This window comes from Garra rufa, chromosome 23 (genome assembly GCF_049309525.1).
Source record: "Garra rufa chromosome 23, GarRuf1.0, whole genome shotgun sequence".
NCBI lineage: Eukaryota > Metazoa > Chordata > Actinopteri > Cypriniformes > Cyprinidae > Garra > Garra rufa.
In genome coordinates, this window is record NC_133383.1 from 4,995,650 (window position 1) to 5,012,558 (window position 16,909).

General features: G+C 35.0%; 1 protein-coding gene and 1 long non-coding RNA gene across 3 annotated transcripts in view; one reads left to right on the top strand and one right to left on the bottom strand.

Moving 5' to 3' along the window:
• Window positions 1-11,824, top strand: part of rph3aa (rabphilin 3A homolog (mouse), a) — a 53,002-nt gene extending 41,178 nt beyond the window's left edge. Inside the window, exons 11-17 of one of the 2 annotated variants that reach the window (XM_073829640.1) lie at window positions 577-686; window positions 923-1,049; window positions 5,321-5,377; window positions 7,431-7,582; window positions 7,707-7,788; window positions 7,964-8,060; window positions 11,431-11,824. In XM_073829640.1, coding sequence (XP_073685741.1) covers window positions 577-686; window positions 923-1,049; window positions 5,321-5,377; window positions 7,431-7,582; window positions 7,707-7,788; window positions 7,964-8,060; window positions 11,431-11,564 — 759 coding nt within the window. In that variant the 3' untranslated portion in view covers window positions 11,565-11,824. Of the gene's footprint in view, window positions 1-576; window positions 687-922; window positions 1,050-5,320; window positions 5,378-7,430; window positions 7,789-7,963; window positions 8,061-11,430 lie in introns of those variants that run through there. The other variant, XM_073829639.1, reaches the window with a different exon arrangement.
• On the bottom strand, window positions 11,574-16,557 carry LOC141299282 (uncharacterized). The gene is made up of 3 exons (XR_012341745.1): window positions 15,799-16,557; window positions 15,415-15,577; window positions 11,574-11,694 (listed from the first exon to the last, which is right to left on the bottom strand). It is a non-coding gene; the product is annotated as an uncharacterized lncRNA (long non-coding RNA).
• Window positions 16,558-16,909: the final 352 nt, after the last annotated feature.

A 16,909-nucleotide genomic window follows, 5' to 3' on the forward strand; every position in this document is an offset into this window, starting at 1 on the left:
AAGCCTTTGAATGGAATATTGTTTAATGTTACAAAAGCTTTTTATTTCAGATAAATGCTAATCTTTGGATCTTTTTAATTATTCGAAGAATCCTGGAAAAAAAATGTACTCAACTGTTTAAAAAATTGATAATAATACTACTAATAAAAATGTTTCATGAACAGCAAATTTAGCATATTAGAATGATTTCTGAAGGGTCATGTGACACTGAAGACTGGAGTAATGATGCTGAAAATTCAGCTTTGATCACAGAAATAAATTACACCTTAAAATAAATTCAAACAGAAAGCAATTATTTTAAATATTACTGATTTTGCTGTATTTTGGATCAAATGAATGCAGGCTTGGTGAGCAGAAAGAGACGTCGTCAAAAAACATAAAAAAAAACTTTGACTGGTAGTGTAATTCAATCAACTGGAAAAAGAAGCATGTAAACCTTTGAATCCAACAATCTTATTCTGACTGATGAAAATGAGTGCATGTAAACATAATACCTACTATTATTCAGCTGCAGCATAAAGCTGTACAAGTTGTCACAGAACATGACGGATGCATGATATTGTGTTGATCTCTCAGTCTAACAAGCTAAGAACAAAGACGCTTCGTACCACCTTGAACCCCGTGTGGAACGAGACCCTTGTTTATCATGGCATCACTAATGAAGACATGCAGAAAAAGACTCTCAGGTAATGCACTGAAGCTTTCAGAGGTAAAGAAAGGGGCAACATAATGCTAATTGTTAACAGTTCTCCTTTTCTCAGTCGAGCTTGTTGCATTTTCTTCTTTCATTGCATTTGCAACTTAAAGATTCTTAGAAAAGCCTCACTGATGTGTTCGGTTAGAATAGTTTGCAGTCGATTTAATTAAAGCCGTGACATTTCCCAGAGTGGAAAGGGTCAGCATCCGCATTGTTCCCTGGCAGGCTTTCTGTCAGCGACGAGGACAAGTTCGGCCATAATGAGTTTATCGGCGAGACGCGGGTGGTCTTGAAAAAACTGAAGCTGAACCAGAAGAAGACCTTCAATGTGTGTCTTGAGAGAGTGATTCCGGTAAGCTGAAGGGGACGTCAAACCCTTTTGTAGAAAGTTTTTTGTAATGGGGTCATTCTTACAGTTTGGTGGATTTTGGACTGAACAGGTTTGTAAAATAAAAAACATCCCTCTGATGGTTTTATCAGAGGGAGAAAATGTAGTATAATCTAATAATCCTGATTTTTAATCCTGTCTTTTTGACTGTTTTAAAATGCAGCATGTGTGCTAATACTTCAATGTTTTAAACTAATGAAGCCCATGAGTCTGCAGTGAATGGGTGCCGTCAGAATGAGGGTCCAAACAGTTGTTAAAAACATCACAATAATCCACACCACTCCAGTCCATCAGTTAACATCTTGTGAAGTGAAAAGATGTATTTTAGTAAGAAACAAATCCATCATTAAGACATTTTTAACTTCAAAACATTGCTACTGGCTAAAATATGAGTAAAAAAGTGAAAAAGTCATCTTGTCTGAATCAGGAGAGAAATATGCACCGTTTACAAGTCTGAAACACAGGGTTTGATATTTTACAGATACTGTAAAATTAAATTCCAGGGCTTTCAAGGACTTTTCAAGCACTACTTATTATTACAAAGGCTTCAGTCAGAGATTTCATTTATGTCTTCTATTTTAAATTCTAAAAAAAGAGAAATAGAAAAATATACGAATTAAAAATGGCAAAAAATAAATGAAGCACATGCAAAGTATTACTACTAAAGCAGTGGTTCACAAAGTGTGCTACTCATTCTTTTTAGGAATAAAACTGCCTCGTTTTTAAACGGTGCAGAGCTGCAGCTGAATAGGCCTACTATGCTGCTGTATTTCAATGCTGGTTATTATGGTGGTGCTTGGATACCCAAATATTTTCTAAGGTGGTACTTGGTATAAAAAGTCTGAGAACCACTGTACTAAAGTATCACAAAATATACTACATTTTTACTATAGCAAAACCACAGTTAATTTTCTTAAGGGAAGACACTGTAGGCAAAATCACAGTTTTTTCATGCACCTGTCAAGTTTGAGATTTTGGGCTTTTTGGTTTTTCATAAAGTGTTTTTTCATACTAGTGGAAAGAAAACACACAAAAGACACTGTTAAGTGTTTCTTTTATAGCACTTTATCTATTTGTGTCAATAGATTTCAATTACAATCCATATTTTTAAAGTCTGTTTTCTCAAAATGAGTCTTTTCTCCTACACTGAGCCATAAATCTCCACTTCAGTAGCTCTTACACACACCAAACTTTACATTTTTACATTCCTGTCTATATCCTATCCTGTGTCACAATCAGGCGGGGTTGAGGAGTGGAGATGGATGAGGAGAACCAGAGTATAAAACACTTGAAAATTATACAAACAAACAAAAACCAGGAGCAGGAAACAGGCACATGTAACGTTAGTAACATTAACGACGGACAAGGGGTAGTGAGCAGACACAGACTTAAATACACTGAAGACAGGGCGTGGTTACAAACGAGATAATAGGATGACGAGGGGGAAATACAAATATGGGCATGACTAGACCAAATGAGACAGAACTAAAGGGGGAGACAAGGACTAAACCATTAGAACTGGAAACATAGGGGGAAAAACACTAGGAGAACAGAACAAGACAGGACAAAATACTGACATCCTGAAGGTTTTTACAGAGGGATTTGTTGATATATAATTTACTTGATTTTATACAACATTTTATTCCCCCAAAACTGGTAAAAAAATATATATATACATTTTCTGTTTGTTTTAAGTTTTTTTCTAAATTATGAAGTGACAAAATGAGATACCCAAAATCCCCTCTGTAAAAACATTTGACTCTAATATGTCAAAAAAATTAAACAATTTTTAAAACTGACTTCATTCAGTGTTTAGATTTTTGTACTAGAAATTAGCTCATAATTAATTAAATAATGCCTCGTTTGCATATTTAAACCTAACATTTTATAAAACTTATAATATAACTTATAATATAAAAAATGGTTGCAATTATCAATGTAATCAATCAACTGCTGGTGATAACTATTAGTTAATTTTTTTTACCCTATTCACCTGCAGTGTCTCGCCTTAAGGGATTTGTATTTGTGTATACTCTTTTTTTTTTTCTTTGTTTTTATAACTGTAATGCCTTGAAAAGATTCACGAAATCGCTCCAAAAACCTAATCTAAATCAAATGATTATTTAATTTAAATCAGAACTGGTTTGTGAATCATTTCACGAGTTGAATGATTCAACTCAAATTATTCGCGATCCGCGCAACGATGATCCGATCTAAAGCATTCGTGAACCCGCTTCAAAGTTCTTCAAAGTTGATCTAAATCAACTGATTCACGAACACGTTCTGAAGTTCTGATCAAAATCAAATGATTCACGATCCACACTTTGAAGTCCTGATCTGATCGGAACTTTGAAGCGGGTTCAAGAAACTTTTGCTTTAGATCAGATCATCGTAGCGCGGATCGCAAATCATTTGGGTTGAATCATTCAACTCGCGAAATGATTAACGAACCCGTTCCGATATAAATCAAATGAATCCCGATCCATGCTCGCGAATCATTTGATTTAAAGGATTAGTTCACTTTCAGAACAAGAATTTACAGATGATGTACTCACCCCCTTGTCATCCAAGATGTTCATGTCTTTCACTTTTTTATTTTCACTGAAAATAATGCACACCTCTAGAACGTTCGTCAGCCAATCAGATTCAAGCATTCAAGGGCCCTGTAGTATAAACGGTTTTACTGCACACGGAAGTAGTCCGACTCTTAACTGAAAGAATGCTTTGCATTTCCGGTCTGCATTGTTTCTAGTCAAATTAGGGTATTTTCCGAGCTAATAAACTAATGTTAAATCTATTAAAATGTTTTTAAAAAGCACATGGCTCCATAGCGCCATCACTTGGCAATGTCGCAATGACGTCACTTGTCAGTGCCTCACTTTAATGACTGTTCAACATACATTTTGTGGTTAACAGGCAATGCTGATAGTGCCTGTGTTTCGTCTTGTAAAAATACAGGTATGTTAATTGATGGTATGAATGTAAAAAAAAAAAAAGTATACGAATTCCACTTAGTATTATCATTGTTAAATATTGTTGTTTATACCAGTGGTTCCCAACCACAATCCTGGAGGCCCCCTAACACTGCATGTTGTCCATGTCTCCTTAATCAAACACACCTGATTCAGATGACCAGCTCATTAGCAGAGACTCCAAGACCTGAAATGGATGTGTCAGACAAAGGAGAGATGCAAAATGTGCACTGTTGGGGGGGCCTCCAGGAATGTAGTTGGGAAGCACTGGTTTATACTAATAAAATATATAATGTAAATGTGTGTTGTGACTGGTGCTTTCCAGCAATGCTATTAGACCTAAAATAAGCGAAAGAGGTATGTTTCTTTAATTGTGTGAAAAGATGTAGCCTATTTTTGACAAAAATAAAAACTTACAGATATGATGTCTTTCAACAAATCATGGACATTAAGTACTTCTTCAGGAACATTGCTATTTTCAAGGATTTTCCAGGCCTTAAATTTCAAAAAGTCACATTCATGTACTTTTATCCTTGTGTGTCCAAAAAAAAAAAGTTACACATGGATGCAAAAATGTACAAAAACTGTTATGAAAAGATTACTTTTCTTTACTTTCACTGTTGATTTTTTTTTAACCAGCATCTGTTCTATCCATAGATTCCAAACATTCATTAGTTTTCAGAATTGTAACCCTTTAAATGCTGGTTTGTTTGCATAATGCCACAGGTGTTTTTTTTTTTATGAAAAAATGAAATGTAGTAATTTCCATATGCTAAATGTTAAGCGGATTTTTTTTCTTGGGGGTGTCAATGAAGAACAATAATTGAGGCTTTTTTATTTTAATATATATATTTTTTTTAAATATGCCAAATTTCAATCAAATGGCCCTGGTTTAAAAAAATAAATATTGCAGTTTAATGGGTTTCAATGTAGACGTTTTTGTACGGAGGGTAAAATTGTTTTAAGGAAATGGTGAAATTTTAAAATTTCATAAAAAAAAAAAAAAAAAAAAGCCAAAATTAATGCAGTTGGCATTAACACAGGCACACTTAAAACTGAAATGGACAAAAATGTCTTTAAGGTCGCACAAGGGTTAAGCACCTTGTACAAACCCTGATATCAGCTGTTTGGACTCTCATTCTGACTGCACCCATTCACTGCAGATGACCTATTGGTTAAAAAAAAAAAAAAAAAAAAATTTGTAGGAATGACCTAGTTTGACTTTGCAATGTAAACTGACTGTGTTTAACACCTGGTACGCAGGTGAGACGTACTGCTGGCGCAGGGGCATCTCGTGGCATGGCGCTCTATGAAGAGGAGGTAACTGCTTCATACATCTTGAGACAAATATGAAAATTAAATATTTGCAACTGTCAGGGTCAGCAGAAAGGAACCCAAATGAGTGAGTTAAACAAACTTATTGAAAACAAGTTCAGGGGCGCACAATCTTGAGACAGCTCCAACCAGCAGGAAGAGAATTATGCCTCCAGAGATGGACAATCTGGAGAACAGTCCCAGTCTGTGGCCAAACCAGGCAGAGGAATGGGGAGAAGACCAGAGCAGTAACAGCAGAGCGTGCAATCAGAGTGATGGAACTCAAAGCAGGCCAGTAACAGATTAGCTTCTCAGCACCAGGCTGCCCTGGAGAACCAACAGACAGGGAGTCTCAGGCTGGTAGAGCAGGACTGGAGGGAACACACAACACAAGGAGAAACATGTAATAAAAGGAAGAAAAATAAATAAATAAATAAATAAATAAATAAATAAATGCAAAAAAAAAAAATATTACACAAAACAAAAGGTAAAGTAAACATCTAAATTTAGACTAAAGAAGAACTAAAAGTATCTAATCCAAATAAAACAAGCCTAAAGAACAACTAAGGAAACTATTACAAGTAAATATAAGCATAAAGGAAACGATCCAAACCCAAAACAGGAAAACTGCAGCAAAGGGCACACCAGGAATATAGAGCAGCAAGTCCCCTAAACACTAGATGAGAAACAGCACAATATAAAGGGAGGAAGGTAATGAGGGCCAGGTGAACACAATTAAAGAAACGCGGACAAGACCAGGGCTAAACAAGAGGGTGTGACCAAGGAAAACCAGGAGGTGGGATCACAGGAACACATGGCAGACGCAAACAAAGACAAAGCAATATTAAGACACAAGACAAAGGTGCCATAGAATGCATTGATACAATATTTTAAATTGGTCTCTGATAGAGAACAATTAAAGGCAAAAAAAAATTTTTTTTCCAGAAATGGTTTTACAAGTCCATTTACAAACTTAGGATTTGTCCCTAGAATGAAATGGTCTGTTATTACCTTATTTGGGAGGTTCCACAATACCGAAAAATCCACTTAGATTAATTTGAGTAAAAATGTGTTTTCTTTACTAAGAAAGTGGCAAGATGAAACCATTATTTCCTGTTTCAAACTTTCACATAGCATCTTTAGGTTATAATAAGATTAAAAATTCAAATCCAGATTTATTGTCAGAAAATACATTATTTTTTTTTTCCCCAAAATGCAATAAATCCATCAGGGCTCTAAGCTTATTTTTCTTTTTAGGAGCACTTGTGATCCTAACTTGAAACATTTAGGAGCACAGTAAAAAATTTAGGAGCACCTTCTAATCAATAGTCAGAAAATCTGATCAAAATCAGCTATCCCATTACAAGTTGATATTTGACTCCTTAACGTGAATTAAACAGGAATTTAGCTTTTACCTTTGTAATGGCATTTTTCTAACTTTATTAAAAGTATGTCACCTTTTATGTCAATTTTTAAAAAATACATCATTTCTAATTAAAACAACAGTATGAGAACAAGTATAATAGGAAATGAAATCAGTATTAACAAAATTAATTTGTCCCTAGAATGAAATGTTATTACCTTACTTGGAAGGTTGATCATGAATAATAATGATGAGCTCTGCTCTATAACGTCATAGTCTGTTATGTTGGAATTGGCCTCTTTTTCAGTGGTCTTTTGCAAACACCAGATTTATATAAGAAAGAAGGAAACGATGGTGTTTGAGACTCACGGTATGTCATGTCCATGTACACAACTGTTATCATTCAACTATGCCAAGGTAAATACAGTTTTCCATTCTGTGGCACCTTTAAACAAAGACAACACAGACAAAGCTGCCTATTGTCCCAAGTACACATTGTCATTATCGTCCTTTGAGATTGTTCCCACTGTGCTATCGAGTCAGGCATTTAACCTCCGTTTCTCCTTGTTGAACTGCATTTGTAAACCTGCGTGCATTAGAAGTCACTTTGGTTAGAAAGTTCAGCTAAATGATTGATCTGTTAATTAGTGTCCGCAAGATAAATGGGTTTACTCATCTTTCACGTGGCTTTTTTAGTTGAAGGATGACGAAGAGGCAGAGGAGAGAGGACGTATCCTGATTTCTCTCACCTACAGTAGTCAACAGGGTCGTCTGATTGTGGGTGTCGTTCGATGTGCTCATCTGGCAGCGATGGACTCGAATGGCTATTCGGACCCTTTTGTGAAGATGCAAGTATACAATTAATACACCAATGTTATCTGTAAGAAGAAGAATTTTCTTGGTGGAATTGTTTTGTGACCATCGTTAGGCTTATTTAACACTCCGTGAGCTTTTGTGTCTGCTGTTTTTCAGATACTTGAAGCCTGACATGGGAAAGAAAGCGAAGAATAAAACTCAGATCAAAAAGAAGACCCTTAACCCTGAGTTTAATGAGGTACTCTTTCTTTCTGTCTCTGGCGATAGGACCTGAAGTGAGCGTCTTGACACACTCGACGCTGACGTGACACCGTGACAGGGCTTTAATACGCTCTGACACTATAATAAAGGGAGGTTTTTTTGGCATATATCTCATGAAATGGAGCTGTCATAGGGTTTTCTTGTGGTTTCAGGAGTTCAGCTATGAAATCAAGCATGCCGAACTGGCAAAGAAGACTTTGGATGTCTCTGTCTGGGATTATGACATGGGAAAATCCAATGATTTCATAGGTGAGAAATATACAAAACTAGTACAAAAAACTAGTCGTAAATGTCAGTTTTTTGAAATTGCACAAACTGAAAGCTGAATAAATAAGCTTTCTATTGATGTCCGGTTTGTTAGGATGGGGCAAGATTTGGCTGAGATACAATTATGTGAAAATTTGGAATCGGGGTGCCAAAAATCAGAAATATTGAGAAAATCGTTCTTGGCAATTCATATTACTAATAAAAAATTAAGTTTGGATTTATTTATGATAGGAAATTTGCTAAATATCTTCATGGAACATGATCTTCACTTAATATCCTAATGATTTTTGGCATAAAAGAAAAATCGATCATTTTGACCCATAAAAATGTATTTTTGGCTATTGTTACAAATGAAGAGTTTGGTTCCAAAACACCATGAATCCATTTGAATTAATTCGAGTAAAAATGTGTTTTCTTTACCAAGAAAGTGGCAAGATGAAACCAATATTTTCTGTTTCAAACTTTCACGTAGCATCTTTAGGTTATAATGACATTAAAAATTCAAATCCAGATTTTGATTTTCAAAGATTTATTGTCAAAAAATAAATTATTCTTTTCCCAAAATGCAATAAATCCGTCAGGGCTCTAAGCTTATTTTTCATTTTAGGAAACACTTTTGATCCAAACTTAAAACATTTAGTAGCACAGTAAAAATTTTAGGAGCACCTTCTAATCAATAATCAGAAAATCTGATCAAAATTAGCCTATTACAAGTTGTATTTTGACTCCTTAAAGTGAATTAAAGGGGAATTTTGTTTTTACCTATGTAATGGCATTTTTCTATCTTTATTAAAAGTATGTCACTCTTTATGTCAAGTTTTAAAAAATATATAATTTAGAAGATTTTGAGAATTTCTAATTAAAACAGCAGAATAAGAACCAGTATAATAGGAATAAGTTATCAATCAAATGAAATCACTATTAACAAAATTAATTTGTAACTTCATAAATTCATGTGGAGATTAATGTTTTAAATGTACAATTTTGAATATAGAAATATTAAATGATTTAAATAACTGAAAAAGATACTTTAAAAATCAAACTAAAATGGGCAGTAGGTGGCGGCAAGTCACTGATTTAATTACTGAATCATTTATTATAGGGATGCTCATATTGACCGTTTAACCGTTAACCGCCAGTAAGAATTTTAACCGATTATTACTATCAGTTAAACGGTTTAATTTTTTTTTTTTTTTTTACGTTTGCTCCATGGTGAAAGAAAAAATGTATTACTCACGGGCGCGTGTCCGTGCAGTACGGCTGTTCAGACATATTTTGCTGAGTAAGCACCTGCTTTACCTTTTCTTAGTTTATGTTACTGATGTAGTAGCCTATATGCAACATGATGGCAATGGCAATATTGGGTTATCAAAGAGTGAATCCATAAATAAATGTAACGTTATTTAATTTCTAAATTAATTATAGTCTAAAGAGTGCGCGCTCTCCTTACTATCACTGGAAAGTTGTCACTCATACATTACTGCAGTTCATCTCACAAAGTTAATAAAAAGTAATAAAATAACCTTTACACTGTACAATTAATCTCTTATTTTCATCATGTCTACACTTTCTTGTTTTAATGAGAGAGTTCGCAGAGGTGTAGAAGCAGAACAGAAACCGGCACTTTGAGTGGTGAGTGGATCGTAACATAGCCGCCTCTGATTGGCCACAGCGATAATGTAATCAACAGAAATGTCTGTGATTGGCTATTGAACGCTGTGAAAACACGTTTCTCCACATATGACCAGTGGATGAAAAGACCCGTCACGAACCGCAAATTGAAAGGATCTTTGTGAAGTGTTTTTGTCGCGGATCTAAGAGTTAACAGACAACGTCCCAGTCTATCCGTGTAGCATGTCCACATGTTAAAAACTAGGTACACTGAGGTATAGGCTGGCCTGCTATATGTTTTTATGTCCGACGAGAAGAATAAGACCGGTACCTTTCTTCAAAGCGAATAGAAGGATTCAGTGTGTTTTAGTTTTGTCATATTAATTAGGTAGTTATTTAATTTATACACATTTAGTATAGGCCTATTTATATTATTATTATTTTTTTTTCATTCTGATTTTCTCTGTTCTCAGAAGCGCTGCTGATGCGTGATAATTTGAGTAACGTTATATGTGAATGCAGTTTTTGTTGTTGCTCTGTATGCTGCTGTTTGCACATTAAAATAAAACATTTGCTTGTATTTTTTATGTATATCATCACAGATACTCGTGCATTCTATTTTTACTTTAAACGAATTTATTATTCTAATTTTATCAGTTAACGGTTAATGTTCGGATAACGAGCAGCGGTTGTCGGTCAGGAGAATTAACCGAAATGAGCATCCCTAATTTATTAATTTGATTCGTTTGAACAGCTGATTAATTGAGGAATAAAGCAAGTCTTTATGAATGGGTAGTTGATTCATTGACTCACTAGATTCATTTAGAACGCAGTTTCATTCATAAACAAAAGTATAAAATTAAAAATGGACATTTCAATACTGACCAGATATAATACTGATTTTGTCAGGAACTCATTAATGGCGTTTAGCTCGTTTTGGAACCAAACTCTTCAAATACACCTGTGCTACTTAAGACTGGTTTTGTGGCCCAGGGTCACATATTATATTGGCCAATAGTTAACCCAAAAATGAAAACTTGCTAGAATTTACTTAATTTACCCATTCAAGATGGCCCAGGCCATTCAAGATGTGGAGAAGATTGAACAGATTTGGATAAAGGTAGCATTGCGTCACTTGCTCACTAATGGATCCTCTGCAGTGAATGGGTGCCGTCAGAATGAGAGTCCAAACAGCTGATAAAAACATCACAATGATCTACAAGCAATCCACACCACTCCAGTCCATCAATTAACATCTTGTGAAAACAAAAGAAGAAGCATGTTTGTAAGAAACAAATCCATCCTTAGGACATTTTTACAAGCCAACACAGTCCAAAACAGTCAGAAACAAAATTGTGGGTGGATTTTGATGTGAGAGGACAATGGGAGATGCACTGTCTCACTTATTATGGCCAGAAGCAACTATTTGAAGTTTAAAGTTTCTTACAATTGCACAGCTCTTTTCTTTACAAGATGTTAACTGATGGACTGGAGTGGGTTACTTGTGGATTATTGTGATGTTTTTATCAGCCATTTGGACTCTAATTCTGACGGCACCCATTCACTGCAGAGGATCCTCTGCTGAGCAAGTGACGTAATTCTACATTTCTCCAAATCTGATGAAGAAACAAACTCATCTACACCTTGAATGGCCTGAGGATCAGTACATTTTCAGCAAACGTTCATTTTTAGGTTACTGTTCCTTTAAAATCCTTATACAGTATGCCTCTTTTCCACACAGGTGGCTGCCAGCTTGGTATCACGGCTAAGGGCGAATGTCTGAAGCACTGGTATGAATGTCTGAAGAACAAGGACAAGAAGATCGAACGCTGGCATGTTCTGTTGAATCAAAACAACGTTGAGGCGGATGACTGAGGTGTCGTATCAAACAAAGTAATCTCGCTTCCAAGCTCGAACGGCTGATAATGTTTTCCTTTCATTCAGAAAAAAAAAATCCGTTGTCTTTGCCTCTCCTAAAACCCTGTGATGAGCTATAGTGGTCCAGCTGAGAAAAAAAAAACATAGAAAACCCAGTTAGTTTTGTTGGTGGGAAAAAAAAAGACAGTGTATGATTTTTTTTTCACTCAGTAAATGCCTTAAAGAACAAAACCTCATGAATACAGATGTGATGCAAATATATTAGTCATCAAACCCTGCAACCAAATATACTCAAGGACACTGGGGGAAAAATTGACTTTAAGTTCTTTAAGTAAAGTAGCATGTGAAATGCTATTGTTTGCATTAGAAATATATGCATATGTCTTTCATTCATTTGTGTTTATGTTCCAATTAGTGTGTCACAGATGAGGAAAACTGTGTTTAAAACATATTGTGACTATAAAGTATTAGAGTTAATGACAGGTTGTCAAAGTTTAGTATTGCATTAATTACATATGGAAATGTCCTGTTGTTACTTGCATGGAATTCATGGATGTGTTCTCCGATTATACGTCATCGTCATCAAGTTTTGAGTTTGTTTCATGTTTACTGGTGTTGTTGATTTACAATACCCAATAAAGTGTTCTCAGCTATCGCCTATGAATCAGTGATGTGAATCGCTTATGAATCTTTCTGGAAACTGGAACAAAGGTGAGCGGGTGAACTCGATACAGTACGTCTCTGTTACGAGGCGTCATGCGAAGGCTGGCATTTTGGTGTTGTGTCTGATGTAAGTATACTATCTTTCAAGGTCATGTTCTTTAAAATCATTCCCAAAGGTTTGACCTTCGAACAGTGACGAGACATTAGATTTCCCTGGATCTTTCATCTATTGCTGTCGTGTTTGCCTACATCATTATGTAATTGATTAACCAAATTTTTTTTTTTTTTAATTGACAGGACACTGCAAGAGAAATTGCAAAAAATATTGACTAATTTCAAAAGTCCAGAGTCAATGGGTGGGGGTTATTCTGTGTTTTCTTAACATCATGACTCAATAGAGTGCAGTAGAGAAAGAGTGTATTTGAGCACTTCCGGATCCATTGTCCGAGGTCAGTGGGTTTTTGGTTAATGCCTAAAACAAGATATTTTCATGTTTTATTCTATTTTTTAAAGCTTTTACTAGTCTTGAAAAACGTGGTCGCTAATATGCGTCTAAGTGGGTCTACATAGGTTATCATAACATCAGAGCTGAGTAATAACTGATTACATGTAATCTGTAATTAACATGTAATTTAAGGTCTGGAAAACCCTTGAAAATAGCAATATTCCTGAAGAGGTACTTCAAAGGTGCTTGAATTGTTTCAAGACAATGTATCTCTGAAATAAGTGTTTTATTTAGTCAATAAGCACATATCTCTTCACACACACACAAAAAAAAAATCACCTTTCAGTTAATGTCAGTAAACAATCAAGCTAAGCAAGTAGTAGTACTGACAGTGTCGTGTAAACATGGCTGAAGTTGCAAAAAGACAAACAGATGAGCCAAATTAATTGAGTCATTTACACTGGAACCGCTGCAATTGATTCAAGCTCAAGCTCGTGACTTGGTTCATTCATTTCAAGCGATTCACTAGCATGTTTAAAAAATGTAAACATGGCTTGTAATGATTTTCAAAAGCATGCGAAACTGAGCTTTTTAAAACTCTGAATCATTTAAACTATTGTGTTGCAAAATGATTCACTGTTTCGAAGTGCTCGATTGCATATCTCGAATTGTTTGTGTCAGATCGGAACTTTAAATCTCGTATCATGAATCATCTGATTTAGATCGGAACGGGTTCGTGAATCATTTCGCAAATTGAATGATTCAAATCAAATGATTCACGATACGCGATTCGAAGTCCCGATCTAAATCAAATGATTCACGATGCTCAAAGTTCCGATCTAAGTCAAATGATTCGCGATTCGTACTCACAGTCCTGATCAGAAATGATGGTTCACAAATCATTATTTGGATCGGGACTTCAGAGCGTGGATTGCGGATCATTTGATTTAGATCGGAACTTCAGAGTGGGTTCACGAATCTCTTGTTTTGCATCAGAACTTCGAAGCATAGATCGTGAATCATTTGATTTAGATCGGAACAGGTTTGTGAATCATTTTGCGAATTGAATGATTCAAATCAAATGATTTGCGATACGTGATTTGAAATCTGATCTAAATAAAATGATTTGTGATACGCAAAGTTCCAATCTAAGTCAAATGATTCGCGATACGTGCTTCGAGTTCTGATCTGAAATGATGATTCACGAATCATGCTTTGAAGTTCTGATGTAAAGCAAAAGATTCACGAACCCATTTCGAAGTTCTGATCTAAATCAAATGGTCTGTGATCCACGCTCTAAAGTCCCAATCTGAATAATGATTTGTGAACCATCATTTCAGATCAGGACTCCGAGCGTGAATCATTTGACTTAGATCGGAACTTCGCATATTGCGAATCATTGGATTTAGATTGGGACTTCAAATCACGTCTCGCAATTCATTTGATTTGAATCATTCAAATCACAAAATGATTCACAAACTCGTTCCGATCTAAATCAAATAATTCATGATACGCTAAGTTCCAATCTAAATCAAATAACTCGCGATACGAGATTTAAAGTCCCGATCTAACACAAATGATTCGCAATAGCATCAGAACATGGACCGTGGATCGCGAATCGTTTAATTTAGATTGGAACTTCGAAGTGGGTCTGATCAGAACCTTGGAGTGGGATCACAAATCATTTGCTTTACATCTGAACTTTGGTGCGTGGATCACGAATCATTTGATTTAGATCGAAACTTTGCATATCGTGAACTAATTGTTTTAGATCGGAATGGGTTTCGCAAATTGAATGATTCAAATCAAATGATTCACTATATGCGATTTAAATCGGGACCTCAGTGCATGGATCGCGAATCATTTGATTTAGATCAGAATGGGTTTGTGAATCATTTAGCAAATTAAATGATTCGAATCAAATGATTCACAATACGCGATTTGAAGTCCTGATCTAAGTCACATGATTCGCAATCCTGATCTGAAGTGATGGTTTGCAAATTAATATTCAGATCGGAACTTCAGAGTGTGGATTGCGAATCGTTTAATTTAGGTCGGAACTTTGGAGTGGGTTTGCAAATCTTTCGCTTTACATAGGAACATTTCGCCCATTGAATGATTCAAATCAAATGATTCGCAAATTATTTGTTTCATATCAGGATTTCAGAGTGATTTCGCTATTTATGTTCGCTAATCAGTAGAAAACATAAAATCATTATGGCAGTAACATTAAGAAATAAAGTAGCTATACAAAAATACAAATCCCTTAAGAAATCCCTTACTTTTTTTTTTAAACTGAAGACAAAATCTTCAGATCTGATTGAAGTCCTTGAAAATCAAGAAAGTAGTGCTTGATAAGTCCTTGAAAGTCCCAGAATTACATTTTATAGTATTTTATTACAGCAAATGAGATATATTCTCTTACTCTTTGTATTTTTATATCAATATGGCACAAGATTATCCTATTTAAACCAATGTTAAAAAATTATGATTATGTTACATAAAATGTGTAATGTAATGGATTTAGATTACTAACTATAATTTTTGCATTGCAATTTGGAATAAATTACAGATTACAATTAGCAAATAATCTACCCAGCTCTGCAGGAAATTACATTTTTACAAGCCAAACTGGTAAACTTTACAGTTATAATCGCATTCTTGCAAACTCAAACATTCAATTTGCACTGTATAAAGTGATTTTTAAGCCAAAGGTTTTCTGTTAGTAGGTTGGTTTACCTGAAAATGTAAACACGGACACATTGTTGTGACACTATCAAAACATTGCTTTGTTTGTTTAAACCTCTTGGTTGGTTGATACAGCAACGTTGACTCAACCAATGTTGGGAGTTTGTGGGTGAGACTATCTGTTTGTCTGACCAATGGCAGGTGTTTGGGAAACCTGTTGGAAAACATTATTTTTTCAATTCTTCTTGAGAGCAATAACACACATCACTTTCAATAACGTAAAAATAACCTCACTCAACATATTATGCTAACTCATTCCCCATATTCAGAATTCAGGGTCTATTTTCCATGTGTCTTTCTTAAGGCTGTTTTAAATTAATATCCATTACCCAGCACCAAAGAAAGAAAAAAGCACATTTTAAAATTCCAGCTCACCAGGGTTTTGACTGTAATGGCGTAATTGCAATTACTCCAAATTGAGCTAACAGTCAGTTTAAGTATTCCTCCGAGAGCATTCTACCTTTTAGTCAAGTAATTGCTGAAAGCAAATGCTTTTAGCTTCTCATTTGATAGCAATCTTGCAATTTTCTTTCGTTTCCTAAAGCTTGTGTTTTTCCTCATTTGGACGGATGTTGGAAATACATTTACCGGTGGAAGTAGCACCAATAAAAGCGCTGTAATGGTTAACTGATTACTACCGCATCCAATGGTGACACGGCAGAAACTTTGTGCGAATCAGGCGAGGGCTTGTGCCAATCAGCGCAGGTGGACACGTACAACAGACTCAGGTGACCTTTGCATCCTCATGTAAACACTGCAGCCTCCTGCAGAAATGTAAATAGGTTTAAAATTAATATTCCTAGATGGAAATAAATTGGCATATAAAATTGCCAGATGGCTGCTAACTTCTAGAACTGAAAGACAATACATGCAAAATGCAAATTTAAAATGCAATAATCATGAGCAAATTAATTTACTTTTATCAAAGTTGAAAATCTGATATCAAATTTATTTTTATGGAACTTGATGTTGTGACATATTCGTGTGATATATTCAATTAAATCTGAATTATTATTATTTTTTAACTTTGTGACAGAGAGAGTTTTACAGAGAGAAAGGAAATGCCTGTAAGGAATATTAACATGCAATATAAATCCAACTAAGTAATTATTTTAGGGACTTATTTTGCATAAATGCAAAATATGGTTTGTGGCTAGCCTAGAAATAAATATTTATGACTTGTAATTTAATTTACGTGCAGACAGCATGTTAAATAAGCACATAATGATTTTTAATAAAAATTGAATGCACAGAATGAAAATGCTGACCTAACGTAACCTGAATGCACAAATGTAATAGTTTTAGATCGCATGTTTCTTTCTCCTCCCACGTGGAATTTGAATCTTTTTGTCACGTTGTAAAGAATCATTTCATCATGAGTAATAAGATATTAAATGTTTACGGCTGAGGGCATTGTTGACACTAATAAAAAATGATAGTGATCAATTATAGAGATAATTATAGTCATGTGAACTCACGAAAAGGG